The following is a 17,388-nucleotide window of genomic DNA, read 5'->3' on the forward strand; positions in this document are numbered from 1 at the left end:
ACTGCTCAAATTCTTCGTTGTGCCCAAACTTCAGGATTTTCACAGAGGAGTCCTAGGAGAAACACCTCTGAACAGGTGAGCGCACACGGCCTTGTGCTACTCCAGTACGGAGGGACCGGATGTCCAACGTGTTTTCCTAACCGCATCTGCTGATCTGCTCGTCCATGATTCATCTGTAGACGGGGTCAGGCACTGATGACCTGGGTAGGCTGACCTGAAGGAGCTCCAGAACTGCCTCCTGGAATGTGGCGTTTCGAATCACTAATGCCACATCCAAATGAGGGAAACCAGTGATAATGCCACATTCCATGTAAAAGGTAAAACAGCTGGAATTCCTTGGTCATGAACCAGCATATGTGTAATTGCAACATCTTTTCCCTTGTAATGTCACGGTAAATCTGGCCCATATTATTTTACTCCTGGACATTTTTACTTTCAGAATACCGTTGTCCTGCAAATATACAAAAAAAAAAAAGCCTACAAGGATACTGCGGGATTTGCCTCCATGTGATTTCCATATTTAACTATTCTAAAGTAGAAAACACTTCATCATCCCTCTGTGTTAGTCAAACACAGACACAGGCATATATCTTGTTTACACTCACGTTGAGAATCTAAATCACATTCGTGCTGTGTAATTAAACTAGGTGACAGTTTTGAAGGATGTGTTTACCACGGTGAAAAAGCAGAAATGAGTCCAGTTCAACGAAACTTGTTTAAGCGACCAGACAAAGATGTAAACGTGCACTATTTAAAGCAGACTTGTACCTTGTGGGATAAACTCTGGTGACGCCTCCATCTGTGGCCACGAACTTAGCGGTGACTCTGTCACTTCTGCAAATCACATGCATTCACACACACAACAGCATGATTAACACTCAACAAACTGCTTTAACTAAAATTAGACGTATCATTTCGTAACTGCTAGGATTTTTGTAGCCCTGTAGTAAGGCTGTACAATATGCCCTTTTTTTATCCTCACAGGAACTATAGCAATATGATATCACAGGTTACCTGTAGGCAAGTCGTGAACATCTAAAGCCCATTTAAAATGCAGTAAACCAATGAATTTGTAAGTTATGTTGTTATTCGTGAAATGTCTGAAATGCCGTTCCACTTGCAGGCTCTTACAGTAATGTAAAGCAATAAAGGCCTTTTTAAGTGATGCCACAGACAAGCTAAATGACTGATCTGTGAGTGAGCCAAACCTTTTACAAGGTTTAAAGAACAAACTTGACATGACAAGTCATGTCTGATGTCAAAGAGTGTCATAACATATGGCAGATTATGTCCACTGATATAATAGTGTCATGTTACTACCAGTAACAAATTATGTCATCATGACTGTTTATGTCCATTACAGTGTTACCAAACCTAGTAAAGGTGCTAGAGTTAAGGGTTCTTTACATACACCAAGAATGGTGACTTTTGTTCAAAAATGACCCGACAGGGTTGTCTGACTTGTTTGACTAATTGAAAATATGTTTTGCTTAATGTTTAGCCTTTAACTAACTAACTTATTTTAAATAAAGGATTAAAAGTACATCACTGAACCAAATAAGGCCAAATAATTGCCCTGAAATATTAGCATTTTGCTTTAAGTATAAGTTAGTATAATTGAAGACATAACTGAATTACTTTCAGTGTCAAAATTCATGGAGTCCTTTAAATCCTACAAAGGTTCTTCACAAGCGCTCCTCTCATCCATCTATTAAAAGGCTTTCTACAGAAGTGTTTTTGTATGGAATACAGCATATGTAACAAATTAGCAAAAATGCGTTTGAAGCTGACATTCACGTAATCAATTCGGCAGTATCCGAACATGTGTGGGTGTGCATGTGTGTTGTGTTTGTCTGCTAGCATGACTCACTGATCCTGTGCAGTCCAGTGTTTCACTATTTTGGAGGTAATGCCAGCGTCCAGTAACAGCCTGTTCACCAGATCCACATTGCCTAAGCACATATAAAAGTGGGTGTGAGAGACCAAAGCAAAACGTAAAAGTCCAAACTACAGTACACGATCATTCCTATTCATGGTTCATCTAGACTTTATTTGGTGTCCATACAATTTGCACAGTCTGTAGTGTTTTTCACTAGTCCCATTCTTGTACATTTACTGTCTGACTCAAACAACCCTACCTTGCATATTTACCGCCATGCCCTGTATTACTTGTTGGGTATGGACCTGGTTTTGGAATTTCTAGGAACTGTACTGTACTGTACTAAAGGAATGCTCTAGTATTTGTCAATCTTCTATCCAATGCAACTGAGCCACACTTATAACTGAAGCAAATGGGCAGATGCTAAGCAATTCTCACCTGGCTTCTATTACAGGGGTTTTAGTTTTGGGGCAATTTTATATTCTTTTTTTTTTTTTGCATAAACACACGATAAATGATTGTCTGTAACTGATGGCACACCACATAAGCTGGAGTAATGCTTTAATTGCATCATGTGCAGTATTGGTCAGTTGGTACTGTGTTGTCCAGTAAACACTGGTTCTCTAAACACTGGCCCAGTCTTATTTACTGCATTGAAGACTTATTCCATTGCATGTACAGTGGGGCCTAGGAAAAACAGAATTTCTTAAGAAATACAGAATTTTTGCTTTAATGACGCCTAAGCTGGATGGACTCAGATGAGTAGATCCAATCCACCTCAGAGTCATCTGACCATGATCTTACATCTTATTAAGACTAATAAAATGTACACAATTTTACATGATAAGCGGTTTAACATGATCACAAAACATTATACAGCATTTTTACCTTAAAATAACAGAATCAAAGTCATGTTGATGCTCCACTGAAACTATCATTGCTACTCCAGACTTAGCATGCTGCTAACTGAGCTACAACTTTTGCTAGAACTGCATAATCTGAGTCTAAAGATCCTGTACTATTACTCTACCACTCCAGTCCACATGTTTCTTTCACTTTTAGTTATTTCTTCTGTATCTCTCAGCTTGTCCAAAAATGCATGTGTAAAGAGTGTTCTTTAGTGATGTCTCTAAGTGCCAATTATACATTTCTTCAAAATTCTGCTTTAAACATTTACAGAGAAATAGTGTAGAATCTTTATTAAAAATATCAACTTCCCTCAATTAAACAACAGCATTAATAACAACAACAAACTCCTTGATCGTCAGTGTAGGTTTTATATCATACAGTATAATTCATACATAATTCTCATGACAGTAAAGTGGATTTTGACGTAACATGTGTAAATGCCTGCTTGGATCATACTACGGAGAACAGCCTGCAGATCCTGACCTCGGATGGAGTTAGTGCAGTAGGAGTTCATAAAAAAAGAGGAGGCGAAACCAAGCAATGAAAAAGTAATGTGCAGATTAATTCCCCGCGACGTGGAACATGCCTGTGTTGTACGGCTGCATATGACTGCAACAGCCCATCAAAGGTTTAGTTTTTTTTTCCTCCTCTAAGTTGTTCAGCTTCCTTTGAACGCTTTAAAAATGTTGCGCTGCAGTTCATTAATGCAAAGGCCGGGGTAACTCCTTTATGACACCACACACACACACACACACACACACACACACACACACACACACTTCACAGAGGGCAGCTGGTGTAGCACTTTATTCCGTGCCCTCTCGGTACTGTGTGCTTTTCATTAGGGCCTTATTGAAGGCAGCCCTGGAATTCGGGTACTACTCAACCGATCTGACCGTGGCCCGCCTTTATAATACCAAGATCATACGCCACAATTACAGGGGCCTCCATGACAAATCTTTACAAATATGAATGGTTTAAATTGAGCTGTGTGTGTGTTTTTGGGGGGGATTAAACAGTTTTCAGCTTTGTGATTATGGATAAGACTGTACAATAATGAACTGAGCCCTAATCTGCATATAAAAGGCCCATAAGTGAGTAAAGATGGGTTTGAAATGAGTATACACAAAAGCACACGATACACTTAAAAAGGCTCTTAAGTCATTAAAGCCAGTTTTGAAATGATGGTAAATAACAGTGAAGTACTAAACACTAACACACACACACACACACACACACTACAAACATTCTGGGTCAGCTGGTGGTCTGTTCATGTGTCTGAAATAGTAATCAGCCCGCTGAACGACTCCTTTCTTCGCGCAATGTTCTGAATGGGTTAACCCTACCCAACGTGCCCCCCGGCCACATTCCGTGCCTTTTGGTTCACTACATCCATATCTCTCTCTTTCTCTCTCTCTCTTTCTGTGGCATGTCCTGCTTTCTCTCACTCACACAGGGTAATTGGAGTTGCTCGGGTGTGCAGGTACAAGGCCAGCCCCCCACACGCCCAACACGTGCACCGAAGCGAGTGATTACCGCACCTCCAGCGTTAGGATCAAAGGGCTCTAGAGCAGAGGGGGGGTTGTGCATGGCCACAAGACCACAATAGCCAACGGGAGAGCAATAAATATCACTAGATTTTTATTCACTGGAATATGCATGCCTAATAATGGATCTCAAGAGACACACTTACTGCGCACGCTCAATCAAAAGCTTTATTTAATCAGGTAGGCTCAAGGACAGCTTATTCTTTATGGGGGGGAAAGGGGTGAGGAGGTTAGGGTGACTTTCTCCAGGCTGCAACCTCAACGATCAACAAAGGGGCAGGAGAGCTCCAACTAATATATAGGACCCAACCAGCAACCCCAAGCTGTTAGCCCGAGAGAGTATTAAAGCACAGCAGAAGTGTCATTTAAACTATTCCAAATGATTTACACTGAATAATAAACTGTTAAATAGTTGATATATTATTCTAACTCCCAATAAAGTAGTTCAAATAGCACAGAAGCATCTCTAAACCTCTTCAAACCTTCATAACATTAGAAGCAACAGTGGAGAAATCCATGTCTATAGGTTTAAACCTCATCCACAGCAATCTGTACACCACAAAGCAGGGCAGACGCCTGCCTTACTCTTACTCTAGAGACTTCCAATCCTTCAATTAAGTGTCAGATTGGTCAGTTTTATCCTCCAATCTATCAACGGAGCAACGGCCTGCTAGTGCAGAGTGGTGCTGGCCACAGTGCATCATGAGAGATAACCAAAGGCCGTTATCAACTAATCTGAATAACGTCTTGCTCATTATGTAATTAATCATCAATGTACATGTAGTGACAATACTGTATCATTGCTGTCATGCAGAAACCTTGCATCTCCAAAATGGCGACTTCACAGTAGATTGTTTTATGAGCATTTCTATTGGTCCATTCATCATGATGTTTTGACACAATGTAATGACCAACTGCCAGATTCAAGTGGTGTCAAAAAGTGGAAAACTGCCAAGTTTTTGTGTGACAGCAAGGATATCTTCATCTCTTAAATTAATCTAAGCAGGAACTATCCCAAACTTAGTAATAGATTACATAATCTTTAAAGTACTTTAGTGGACAAGAACCTTTCTAATTGTTCATGAAAACATGTTCTTGGACATGTTGGATATAGAGGGAAAGTGTGTCTGGCAGCCTTAACCACTACATTTCTGCTGCTGTTCCACTGCTGAGAAATAAACCCAGGAAAGACAGACAGCCATCTGTCCAGCACTCACATAGCGGATGGTTGGGCGTCTTCCTGTCAATGTACTCATTGAACTCGATCAGGAACTCTGTGTTGTTGCTACTCTGCGGCTTCAGGTCCCTGCAGTACTCTCTACGAGGGTCAGTCACAAGAAAACCATTAAAGACACACAGAAACAGTTTAACAAAACAATCAAATTCAGTCGATTAGTCAGAGATGCTCAGCGTCCGAAGTTTGCTTCTGCACTGCAGCAACGAGGCTAAGGGAGCACACAAGTAAACAACATGCAATCAATAATAATCACCACACACTTATCTCAAACCACACTGAGCTTTGAGGTTTGTGTGATCTTAAAAAGCAGTGTCAGCCACACTGAAGTCTAAAGATTTGTTGGTACAGTTTCAGAATACATATACGAAAGTAAATTTGAGATTACTGTATAACTTGACACAGTTTCAGATAAGTTTCTGATGACTTGGGCATGACGCTTGAGCTCCAGTGCAAAACTAAAGCCAGCTTCTGACTCCAAACGTGCATCGACTAAATGGCCGAAAACTGCCAATTTGCTTTATTAAACACTGGCAGTAATGAAATCCTATCAAGTGCGAAATCACTTATTTGCATTTCTAACACATGGGATGAAGCCTGATAAAGATGTGCGTGTATCGTTAATCATTCTAGGTGACTCACCTGGGAGCTATGAAAGTATATCCGTACTCCTCAAACTTATCCACCTGCAGACTTTCGGAGACTAAAATGGAAAAAGAACACATCAGAGTCAAGTTTCATTCATTTAAATAGCAGCCTCTGAGTTTTACAGCTGCTATAAAGGCAAAAGACATATATGATGGGGTATACTAAGGTAAAGAAAGGCGCTGGAGGCTGACATGAATAATTACATTAACACAAACATCTGACTGCATTCATTCTCACTGCCTACGTTCTTTTTTTGACAGGGATGCTATTTAGCGGCGCGCTGGCTGAAACACATTTTGATGGATTGAGACAGCACCGCTAGCCTGGAGGCGCCACAGCTACCCTCCAGCTTTCACATCCAAGAAGACTTATACTCACAGACCCATGCATCGGCAGTCACAGGGAAGATTTTACAGGCTGTATGGTTCTAGCTTGGGTGTCAGAGTATTAGTAGTAGGATATACTTTTTAACCTATTCACTATTGGCCACATCTGTAGTGTAGGGTCAATTACCAAAGCCATTGGTTTCTTACTTAGAAAGGAACTGGAATCCTGTGTAACTCTAAATGCACTTAACATAGAAACCAATGGGCAGATGCTGAATTCCGTAAGCAAATCTTTACGTAAAACACTGTAAATCTGTGCAATTCATTCGTTTCGAGGGAGGAATTTCTGGCAACATGTTATCAGCATAGAGGTGGGGGTGATGTTTTCACAACATGGATACCAGGAAACCTTGGGGAAATCAAAAGTATCCAGAACTGCTTGTTACTGTGTTTTGGAGGGAAATAAAGTTGAATAAAATGTCATTGGAAGAGCTCAACAGTTCGGTAAAACATATGCGCTCTCTTAAATCATTCATTCTAAGAACTGCATAGTTTTAGGAGAATGCTGAAGTTTCAAATTTGTGTTATATAGGCACAAAAAATGGGTCACATTGCATGTTAAAGGTGTTTGTTACACAAGGATGATCAGGCTATAAATACCTGTGGGTGTGTAAAACAAGATTTATTGAGAAGAGGTGGTGCAGTGCAGTGAATGTCTCGTCGGATGTGTGGAGAATGGGTCGCAAAGCAGATGTGCATGACAGGGAAAAGACAGTGATAGCATTTGGGCGTGCAAATTCCATAGTGTGTAGTTTCTAAGCATGCGGTCATACGGGTCTACCAGCAGTGGCAGAAATCCAAGTCTACAGGAAATCCTCGTAAGAATTGTGGGTGAAATACAAAACTAGCGGACCGGGACCGCAGACAAGTTTCATCGCTTGTGCATGATTTGCTTCAAGAAGACAACACAGGTCCTTCACAACCTGAACCACGTAACCTGAACATATGGAGAAGGCCTTTGCTGACTTTTGCTTAAGAATGAGGAGCATTTCTGCCACTGCTGGTAGACCCGTATGACCGTACGCTTCCATACACTTGCAAATTTAGCTACCTCCTTCACTCTGTGGCCTTCGATAGACCCAAATGCAGTCACTCACATCTTTGCCAATCCTGATCTGCTTTGCGACCCATTTTCCACACATTGAATGAGACTTTCACTGCACTGCACCACCTCTTCTCAATCCCATCACACATCCAACAGGTATTTATAGCCTGATTATCCTTATGCAACGCCATCAACAGGAGCCAGAAGGTGCTACCACCTCAAACACACAAGAAGACAAATGTTTTGTCTGGGGAGCTTACTTCAAACATTCACTTACAAACAGAATTAAGCAACGGCCCTAGGTTTTTATTAAAAGTAGGCATAAATATTTTTTTTCTTCGTTTTTTAGCAGCATAGAAAATCACATTAAAAGTATTTTCCATGGTAAACAGTGGTAGAATTGCAGCAAGAAAACATAAGAAATTGCTGCAGTATTTCTTTAAATACCCATATCCTACATTTGATATAGTGTTATGCACCCAAAATGTATATGGCATATGATACGTATGTGTACATTGGCCCTATTCTTCAGTATGAATATATGCAAATATGTAAAGGTGGCATCACAAACACAATAAACAAAGTACACTGTTTTTGAAGCTTAGTGTCCTAACATGCACAGTATTGATTGAGTAGTAACTGGTGTAGTTTGTGATTACACGGTACATTACACTCATCTGGATCAATAATAAAGTAAAGAAACATCAATTTATGAGCCTTTTAACAGCACAATGTAGAGTTTGCCTCCTTGTACATCTCTGACGTGTCCATAGGTGTGGAATTCCCTTTTTTTGGTCCATTTAGGTGACATTAAACACTATTTAGTTTATTTTATTTTAAGGCTATCTGAAGGGTTAATCCTAGTAAATTACATAACCGAAGACCAGCAGCAGACAGCAGACATGCATGTGATACAAGAAGGATAAGACATGAGGAGAGAAAAGGAAAAACAAATACTTGCCAAGTGCCTCTGGAGGGTCAAATCCCACAAGGAGAGGAGAGGAGAGAGGGGAGGGGGTGGCGATTGACCAAGGCAGGGGGAGGGAAGGGGAGACAGAGAATTAGGGGTGAAACCACATGGGTTAAAAGTCGCCAATATTTTATTCACAGAGCAAGCCTTGAATAAAAATATTGCATTTTGATCAAAAGGGTTTCTCTCAGCACACATGGAAACCAAACACAGTGAGGAAGGGCTTAAATGTGGTAATCCAGCCTCGTGAATCTCCACGGCAGTGCTACGGCATCATTCATGAATTATGCATCATATGAAATTAAACAGTTTCCCATTCGGCACGAATTACGGAGGCGATGACAGAGCAACTACCGAAGGGAAAGGATTACGGTTTCAGTTGCTCACATTATTTGCCCCAAAACATGCTGGATGTGGAAAGAGTGGTGCGGTTTGTTCATACCGTGAAACACCAAACTGTTCCTATTGCCCAGAAAGAGGAGGCCGTCTCTGCCTTAAAACCAATGAACAATGGTCTCCTCTTCAGCTCTTGTAGAGCTGAAGAGTTACAGGTACAGACTGGGAAGTGTGGGACAGTTTACAAAGAGACAGAAACAAAAGACCTCCCAGTGTTTTGCTGTCACTTTCAGTCAGAGTCTGAGATGAAAAGCAGGGGAATACTGCAGAGGAACCTCTGAACAACTGTCCTGTTGAGTATGTACAGATAAGGCCCATTTGGACTGGATTAGGGTTATCAGCTGGACGGCTCTACTCAGTGAGAAGACTCTTGCTTCCAGACGGCAATAAAACTACCGCAGGACGAGTGAGTTTCTAGTACCTGACTCTTCACGTCACGCTGTCACATGATTACCTTCACTAAATTCATGTCCAAAGTCAGAGACAATGGCTCTTCTTTCAGTTCGGAGGGAAGCAAAGCTAAACAACAGCTTGATTTCAGATTCTTTGCCATTTGGAATGTTTTGGTTTCTTAAAATATGTGATTTGTGGAAAGTTATGTTCCGGGGGGTCTTGGAGAGTCTAAATATGCCACACAGCAGTGTCCAATTTCTCATATTTTTCCCAATGCTAGGTGACATCTGCCTGGAACAACACAGGGATGTGACCATTTTAGTCCCAGATGGGACTAAAATGAGCAGGCAATTGTGCCTGTACAAAGGACATGGGAGAAAAAAAAAACAGACATGGCTAATCTGGATAGAAAAAAAAAAAAAAAAAACTGTGGAGCTCCTGTGAAAGAGAGAATTATCCCAGGACCCTATGCAAATTGAATCCCGTCCCAATAGGGACTGCAGACACACATTCCCTGAAAAAAAAGAGTTGCAAGTTTAGTTGCAAAATGCATTTAAGCATTTATGTTCATACACAAGGTATTTCAGTATAACATGATCATCATTTTCCCATTATTAGAGAAAAAGACAGAGTATTTTTGTTTTTACACTATTCATGCATAGTGTAAATGATTTAACTATACAGGGTTTTGGAAGAAAACTCGTCCAAACTCTTCACATACACTTCACCAACAAGGTAGGTTGACCATTCACTAGCCATTTAGTAGGTCAATCCACCTCTATATGTAATTGTACACCTATTGTGTAAGTGTCCAATTACAGGCTGTGGAGCCCTCGACACCAGGGCTGACAAATCTTCTACTTAAATGGGCACTATAGGGAGTAAACAAGTGGAATCAGGCATGCCACATCAGCTCTTTGTGGATAAGACTGAACACTCTACGCTCTTTCATCTCCGCTTAGTTTAAGTGCGTCATTCCTAGAACTTTTTTTCTAAATGTATTTTATTTACATTCCGGTAACTTATCATTTTTCAGTGTCAACTTTTTTTATTCATTTTATTAATAACATTAGGAAAGTATTATATTCTCTGTTTAAATAAATGCTTTTAGATTAGAATCACATTCATTAAATATTACATCAGTGTGATTATATATCAGATCAATATATGTACTTATTCAGTGTATTACTTCATGTAACATTTCCATGATGTTAGTGTTTGTCTAACTGGTAATGCTGTGTGAGAAACGTTCTTATAACGCTGTGATCCAAACAGTTTTTATAACATACATTTTCATAACCTCAGAACCTCAATGCTTTAGGCTAACTGTCCTGGAACCTTTTACCCTGAACAATCTGAGCACGTTTTCAGTTAGCTGATGGAACTGAAATGAAGGAGTTTCTAATCAATAGAGCTGCACATTATGGACATATGATACTGGATCAAGCTGTTGAATTTCTCAACAACAACAATATGAGAAGTGGTACAGTGTGATTAAAACCGCACACCCAGTTAATGAAGCATCATCCACTTTTGTGTATGCTGAAAGTTAAGAAATACTAATAGTCTCTAATTAACAGACTCAGCAGACACACTAATGGCACATTAAGTAAGTCTGGCACTTTTCGTTCAATATTAAGGCTGCTAGATGTTTTAAATTACAGCATCAAGTGAAAGACGACAAAGTATATTCTGACAGTAAATATATTTAGTTTTGTAAAAAAAAGTCGTATGCAAAGGTTTGGACACCCCTGGTCTAATTTTCTAATTTTCTAATTTGAAATGTTATGAATTCTTTATGCTTCACTTTAATGAACACTTACTGTTCATGTGCTTAAATTTAACATATTGGGGAGGAAAATCAAACACAAAATATGTGTTTGTGTACAAAGGTTATGGCACAATTGATTAATATTTCACTTATATATCAATCAGTTAACAACATGTTAAATTCAGCAAGTTAACAAAAACATCTAAAACGTGCAGAAAATGCCATTTTGTTTCCTGTATAGGATTTTGACTTCTGAAAAGGGGTGCACAAACCCTTGTATATAACTAAAGGGCTATAATGCAAATACACCCAGATTGTATTTCTTCAGAAGCTTCTTACAGTGGTGCAGCTGTGCATATTACTGCTGCCCAATGAAAAACATGTATCCCCATTGTTGTCCATTTTTAGTTTTCTCCAAGGTTTGAACCCTGTAGCTGCTCTGTTCCCTGTGTAGGAAACTCATAATCAATGGACCAATACAAATGCTCTAAATAACTTAAAATAAACTCATATTTTACTTTTGTTTGTAATTTATTTATTTTTACCATTTTACCATGTATTTGGAGATACATGTTTTTCATTGCACAGCGACAATATGGTTATTGTGTAATACATAAATTCATATTGCGATAATGATAATGCGAATTATCTTGTAGTCCTGAATTGTAAGTGGCCCTGCCTGTAAATATACATATAAAACCAATGCATCATGAAACAAATGGGGCTGTCAGACCAACTCAGTGCTTAGGGAAATGACACAGAAGTACATAAAAAGCTGGATTGGTGCGGATCAGTGTTTGGATCAGTCATAGCTTTTACGACTCACCTTCAAACATGCAAACATCCACTCAACATCCCTGGCCTTGCTGAGCACGCACACAAACACACACATAAGGCTAATAAAAGCAGTCACAGAGGTCTTTTGCACACACAAATACGACGCCAAGGCCAAAGTATAGCACCAAGCACAACCAAAACTCAAATGTACTACGTGTGCTTGTGTGCGTGTGTGTGTTGTGTGAGTGGGTTTGAATAAACTGTGTATGTGCTTCAACTGTGACAGTTGCCATAAGCTAGTAATAGACGACGAGGTGCAAATATTAGAAATATTAGAGAGAGACAGAGAGAGAGAACGAGACTGGCCGGCGTGACAATGAGAGAACAGAAGTAAAATACTTGCCAGAATCACTGAAGGGCTTCCAGGCTACAAACAGACAGGGAGGAGAGAGGAGGCGAGAGTGGGTGAGAAAGAGAGAGAGAGAGAGAGAGAGAGAGAGAGAGAGAGAGAGAGAGAGAGAGAGAGAGAGAGAAGTGGGGCAAGAATGGGAGGGGACAAAATAGGAAAGAACATAAGGGATTAACCAATATTTTATTCAACTCCAGAAGCTTTGAATAAGAATATTGTATTGAGAATGCAAGCTTAAAGGCATACTCCAATCATTTTTACAGTTGATCTCTATCTGCTACGACGACACTGTGAGGCTGATTACCATGGAGACATATCTCTGTATCTTTTACACAGTCAGAAAAACTGGTGCTGCACTGTAAAAATGGTTTGTCGGTAAATAAACCCAGTTCAATTACTTGTTATCATGAATAGGCACAATATGGTCTTTGAGGTCCAACAGAGCTCATTAAAGGTCCAGCACAATCAGGCAGGTGCTGAAGCACTCGGTTAGACACCTTCCCATTGGTTACACGTTATGAACGTGTTTTGTGTAGTACAGGGAAACGACTGTCCACTGGTAAGCAATCCACGGTACACTTCAGACATGGCAGACAGAGATTGAGACTGAAAAACACTGGAGTATTTCTTTAATGGCTACGGCTCCGAAGCCTAAAACCCATGTCAGATTCATTTCCTACTTCTAAAGCCGCATGAGAGAGGGGAGAGGTACGGTACGGGTAAAACATGGGAGCGGAGGTTTGTCTTACAGGCGAGGAGCCTTTGAAAATGTGCAGGGATACACACTTGAGCCTTTTAGTGAGATGCCGCCTCGTCCGCTGAAAGCCCAGGGAAGCCGACCACAACTGAGAAGTCACGCTGGCCCAGCTCTACGGGGCAGGAGCAGGGGGGATTGAAAGGGACGTGTGTGTGTGTTTGTGTGTGTGTGTGTGGTGCTGGTGTTGGAGGGGTGGGTGGTGGTTGTACAGTGCTCTGGCAAGAGATTACTCTGAAGTATTCATTTAGTTACACTGGAGAACAGAAACCTGAAGCCACTTACATTTGGCCTGGGTGATGGTGTCTCCTAAATCAGCCTTGATGTAGTAATGGCTGTAATCAGGGAGCACTAAGGCGAGGCTGGAGAGAGAAAGAGACGTAAGGAAGAACTTTTGAAGAATTTCTAGATTTTAATTCTAGTCTTGGTATTACTTCTCACTAATTTTTAGTGGTGTAAATGGCACCCCCTAGTGGTTGAATCAAAGACCACTGCTCCTACCTGTAATCGGTGTCACTGACAGGGCCGAAAGTGTATGTCCTCAGGCCTTGGTCTATGTAACGCTGCAGATGAGAAATGACAAACATCACAAATATCAGACCCACCACATCCGCCTTCTTCATCCAGTGTATTCATGATCTATGCTGTAAAGGCTTTAGTGAAGATCTCTAGTGAGCTACCAATCATGGGATTAGCAGCATAGCGAGAATCTAGAATCAAGCAGCAGTATCAATTTGTGAATCAGTGAGTGAAAGCAGTGAATCAGTGAGTGACAAATAATGAACAGCTTTGCTTTCTAACAAGTTGGACTGGTTGCCACATAACAGCTATGACTGGATACTGTGTGTGGGAAAATCCACACAAAAGTACAATTACCTCATCCTGGGACTTCACCAGCGTGTAGATGATCTGTTCGCCTTGTTCCGCCATGATCATTTTGCTTCTGATCTACATACAGACAGGAAAGAGGTATAAAGAGGTATAAACAGATACTCTTAGGAAATGGGAGAAATAGCTTCAGCTCCATTTCAGTGCTCTCCTCCTGATTGGAGAGTCAAAAAGGGATGACCTTATCTTCTACAGTGCTCCTCAAAAACTTCAGATCGATTGGTCGATAGATAGATAGATAGATAGATAGACAGATCTGCAAGTGGTTAATCAGTTTCGCTGTAGTCATACCTCTGAATGCTTTCCAACTCCAGTTAAGTTTCTAACAGTGGTTTATGAACATTCATGACACCAGCGAGTGCAAACTGCTTTATTCAGCCAAAGAGATCATGAGCTCACCAACCAATCAACACTGTCCCAGCATTCCCTAAAAATGTGTGTGATAAAGAAAACAGGAAGTACAACTGCTATCCTAGTTATCCTTTATCCTAAAGGGATAAAATACTATTTTTTCCTGCACAAACAGTGTTTGTTTTGGCTTTATCTGTTCAGCTCTATTTAACACCATTTATTCAACAGACTTGCTTGCACACGCCCTCTAGTGGTGTGTCATGGTTTTTGGGGTAATGTAATGTAAAGTGATGCAAGTGGCCAGATTTAACCAGTTTTACACCGTAAGAAAAATTTGCAGTTAGTATTTATCTTGTTTTTCCAGGGCATGAATGAGCTTTATACTCCTACCATATTCTGATTTGACTGGAACTCTTTGAACTCTCAGCCTCATCATCCAGTCGGCAATGAGTGATTGGCAATTAGAAGATCAACGAATCTCTAAAACAAAAGTTTACCTCCACTTTGATCTGGTTTTCCAACTCTGCATCCAAGAAGTCTAATGTCACCGGCTCCTGAAACTTGGTGTTCTGTCAAACGGAAGAGACTTTTAGGGGCATGGTAAAGCAAGGATGCTCTACATGTGGCTCGGCGCAGAGTTCTCATTCTGAAAAAGCATCTGAAGGTGATTCACTTGGTTTCCTGGCAAAGGCTTGATAAACAGTTCTCTTGAAGAGGCAGCTTTGTAACGTAACTACAGTTTACCAGCAGGCCTGATAACTGTAAATATTTGGCCAGTTGAGGATAAGGAGATCAGGATAAATGATGTGGCAAAGTTATATGACCTTCTGATGGAGCAGATAAACAAGAAAACCTGTGGTTTACTTTAGAAGAACGGTCATTGTGGCAATGGATAAGAAACGGACATATGTGTTCCGCTTAGACTGTGTCACCAAAAGACATGATTAGCACATTAGTCAGCCGGTGACAGTGATCCACTAGATTCGGAACCACGCTGGAGATAGGTCACTGATATGCAGACTTTGAGAGAGAGAGGGAGAGAGAGAGAAAAAAAACACATTGAACATTGTTTTGTAGTACCTCTGGCTGAAGATTGGGATGAAGCAGTACATATCCATTCGGGTCAATGGCAAAGTAATATCCATTGGGGCCGAGCTTTTGGGGCAAAGGAAGTGAGATCATGACTTTTTAAGATTCATATCAACTAAACAATCATATAAGGCAGGAAAAGGTAGACTGCCATAGGGCAATGCATAATGCACAAATGTAGGCCAGGTGATGTGACTATGAAAACACACTAATCACAGCAGTTATTAGAACAAGGCCTGGGCATGTCTTACAGTGAAGCGTGGAGTCAGTCTCTTAATGTCGTCCAACGACACATCGATGGCCATCACTCCAAGTATCAGCTGGTTTTCACTGCCCAGCTGCAAGATGAGAGAAATCAGGTGTTACCACAGAGTTACATTCATGATACAGTGACTCAGGCTTTCCAAATATCCTGTCTATACCTATACATGTGGTGTTTTTAGCCTATTGAAATATCCTACCTACTATTTTATTTAGCATCTTTACCAATAAATATACACTCTAGCATGCTTTGACAAGGTGGCACAACTTGTCAGAACAGGGTTTCAGGCTCTGTGGGTTGTATGTGTGTCAAGCCTGTGTTTAAATTAGGTTAGCCAACTGATTTACCTTATCTTCTTCATTTCCTACTTTTACTTATCTGCTATAATAAGATAACCAAACTGGCCAGCTAGCGATAAAACGAGAACTGTGAAAATGTGGGATAAATGTGACATAATGTTGCTTCTTGTCAGTTAATAAATTGCATATTATCTCGATGGGTAACACAACTCAACACAACCCTGGCCTGATAATGGTTGTGATACAGCTCGCACAATAAACGGTAAATCCATGTTCTCATTGGAGACTGTTTAATTGAGCTCAGCCACTTATTGAAAGAACTCCACTCTCTCTAATCCGCAATGACACTGACTGATAGACACGAACAAACCTATGAACACAATCAGAATCTCTATTTTAGCTTGGGGTGGGACAACAGATTTAATCAAATTCCGAGGCAAAACCAATCAGAACTTCAAGGCAGGACCAACCACATTCGTCATTTTAGCTGGGGGTTGAAAACAGACAGTCAAACTCTGAGGCAGAACCAATCAAAATCTCTGTTTTAGCTAAGGTTGGGACAAGAGAGAGTCAAATTCAGGGACAAAAACAATCAGAATCTATATTTTAGCTGGAGGGTGGGACAACAGAGAATCAAATTCAGAGGCAAAAACAATCAGAATCTATATTTTAGCTGGAGGGTGGGACAACAGAGAATCAAATTCAGAGGCAAAAACAATCAGAATCTCTATTTAAGCTGAGGGTTGGAAAACAGACAGTCAAACTCCGAGGCAAAACCAATCAGAATCTCTATTTAAGCTGAGGGTTGGAAAACAGACAGTCAAACTCCGAGGCAAAACCAATTGGAATCTCTATTTAAGCTGAGGGTGGGATAAGTCAAACTCGGATGTAGAACCAATGAAATGGAGATTCAGTGAAAGCAGCCTGATTCTGATTCAACTCACTAATTCGATAAATGATGTTACTGCGAATGCACTTACTATTTTTACACTAGGTCAGAGTTCACGTTCCACAATGTGAAATGTACTTAATGCCCGTCACAGTGTTTTGAACTGTTACCTCACTAAGACAGGAACTATGATGTTCTTCAGAGATGTTAGCTAGCAAACTATGTAGGGCTAATATAAACACTGTTTGAACAATCACACTGTTAATGAACCATGAATGAACAGGTTTATTGGGGAATATTATTATATAACCAATTGACAGAACTTGTATGAACAGCTGTTAGTGTTATTCAGTCAGAGGACCACTGGTCTTTAATCAGTCAGAAGAAGTCAGCGTTTGCCAGTCAGTCAGCTCCTGTGTTCCATTAGTCCACTTTATCCGAAAGGTGTTACTGATCTGCAATGCTTCATTTACAAAGTAAGAACTTCACACC

General features: G+C 40.4%; 1 protein-coding gene across 1 annotated transcript in view; it reads right to left on the reverse strand.

Annotated features, from left to right (window-relative positions):
* cacna2d1a (calcium channel, voltage-dependent, alpha 2/delta subunit 1a) overlaps positions 1-17,388 on the reverse strand; it is a 138,083-nt gene that overhangs the window by 22,957 nt on the left and 97,738 nt on the right. Inside the window, exons 17-26 of the mRNA XM_072672571.1 lie at positions 15,698-15,784; positions 15,438-15,512; positions 14,855-14,926; positions 13,995-14,066; positions 13,620-13,681; positions 13,404-13,480; positions 6,212-6,272; positions 5,553-5,653; positions 1,871-1,952; positions 769-834 (exon numbers count right to left, since the gene is read on the reverse strand). Of these exons, the coding sequence (XP_072528672.1) occupies positions 769-834; positions 1,871-1,952; positions 5,553-5,653; positions 6,212-6,272; positions 13,404-13,480; positions 13,620-13,681; positions 13,995-14,066; positions 14,855-14,926; positions 15,438-15,512; positions 15,698-15,784 (755 nt within the window). The remainder of the gene's footprint in view (positions 1-768; positions 835-1,870; positions 1,953-5,552; positions 5,654-6,211; positions 6,273-13,403; positions 13,481-13,619; positions 13,682-13,994; positions 14,067-14,854; positions 14,927-15,437; positions 15,513-15,697; positions 15,785-17,388) is intronic.

The sequence above is a fragment of the Salminus brasiliensis genome, chromosome 2 (assembly GCF_030463535.1).
Source record: "Salminus brasiliensis chromosome 2, fSalBra1.hap2, whole genome shotgun sequence".
NCBI lineage: Eukaryota > Metazoa > Chordata > Actinopteri > Characiformes > Bryconidae > Salminus > Salminus brasiliensis.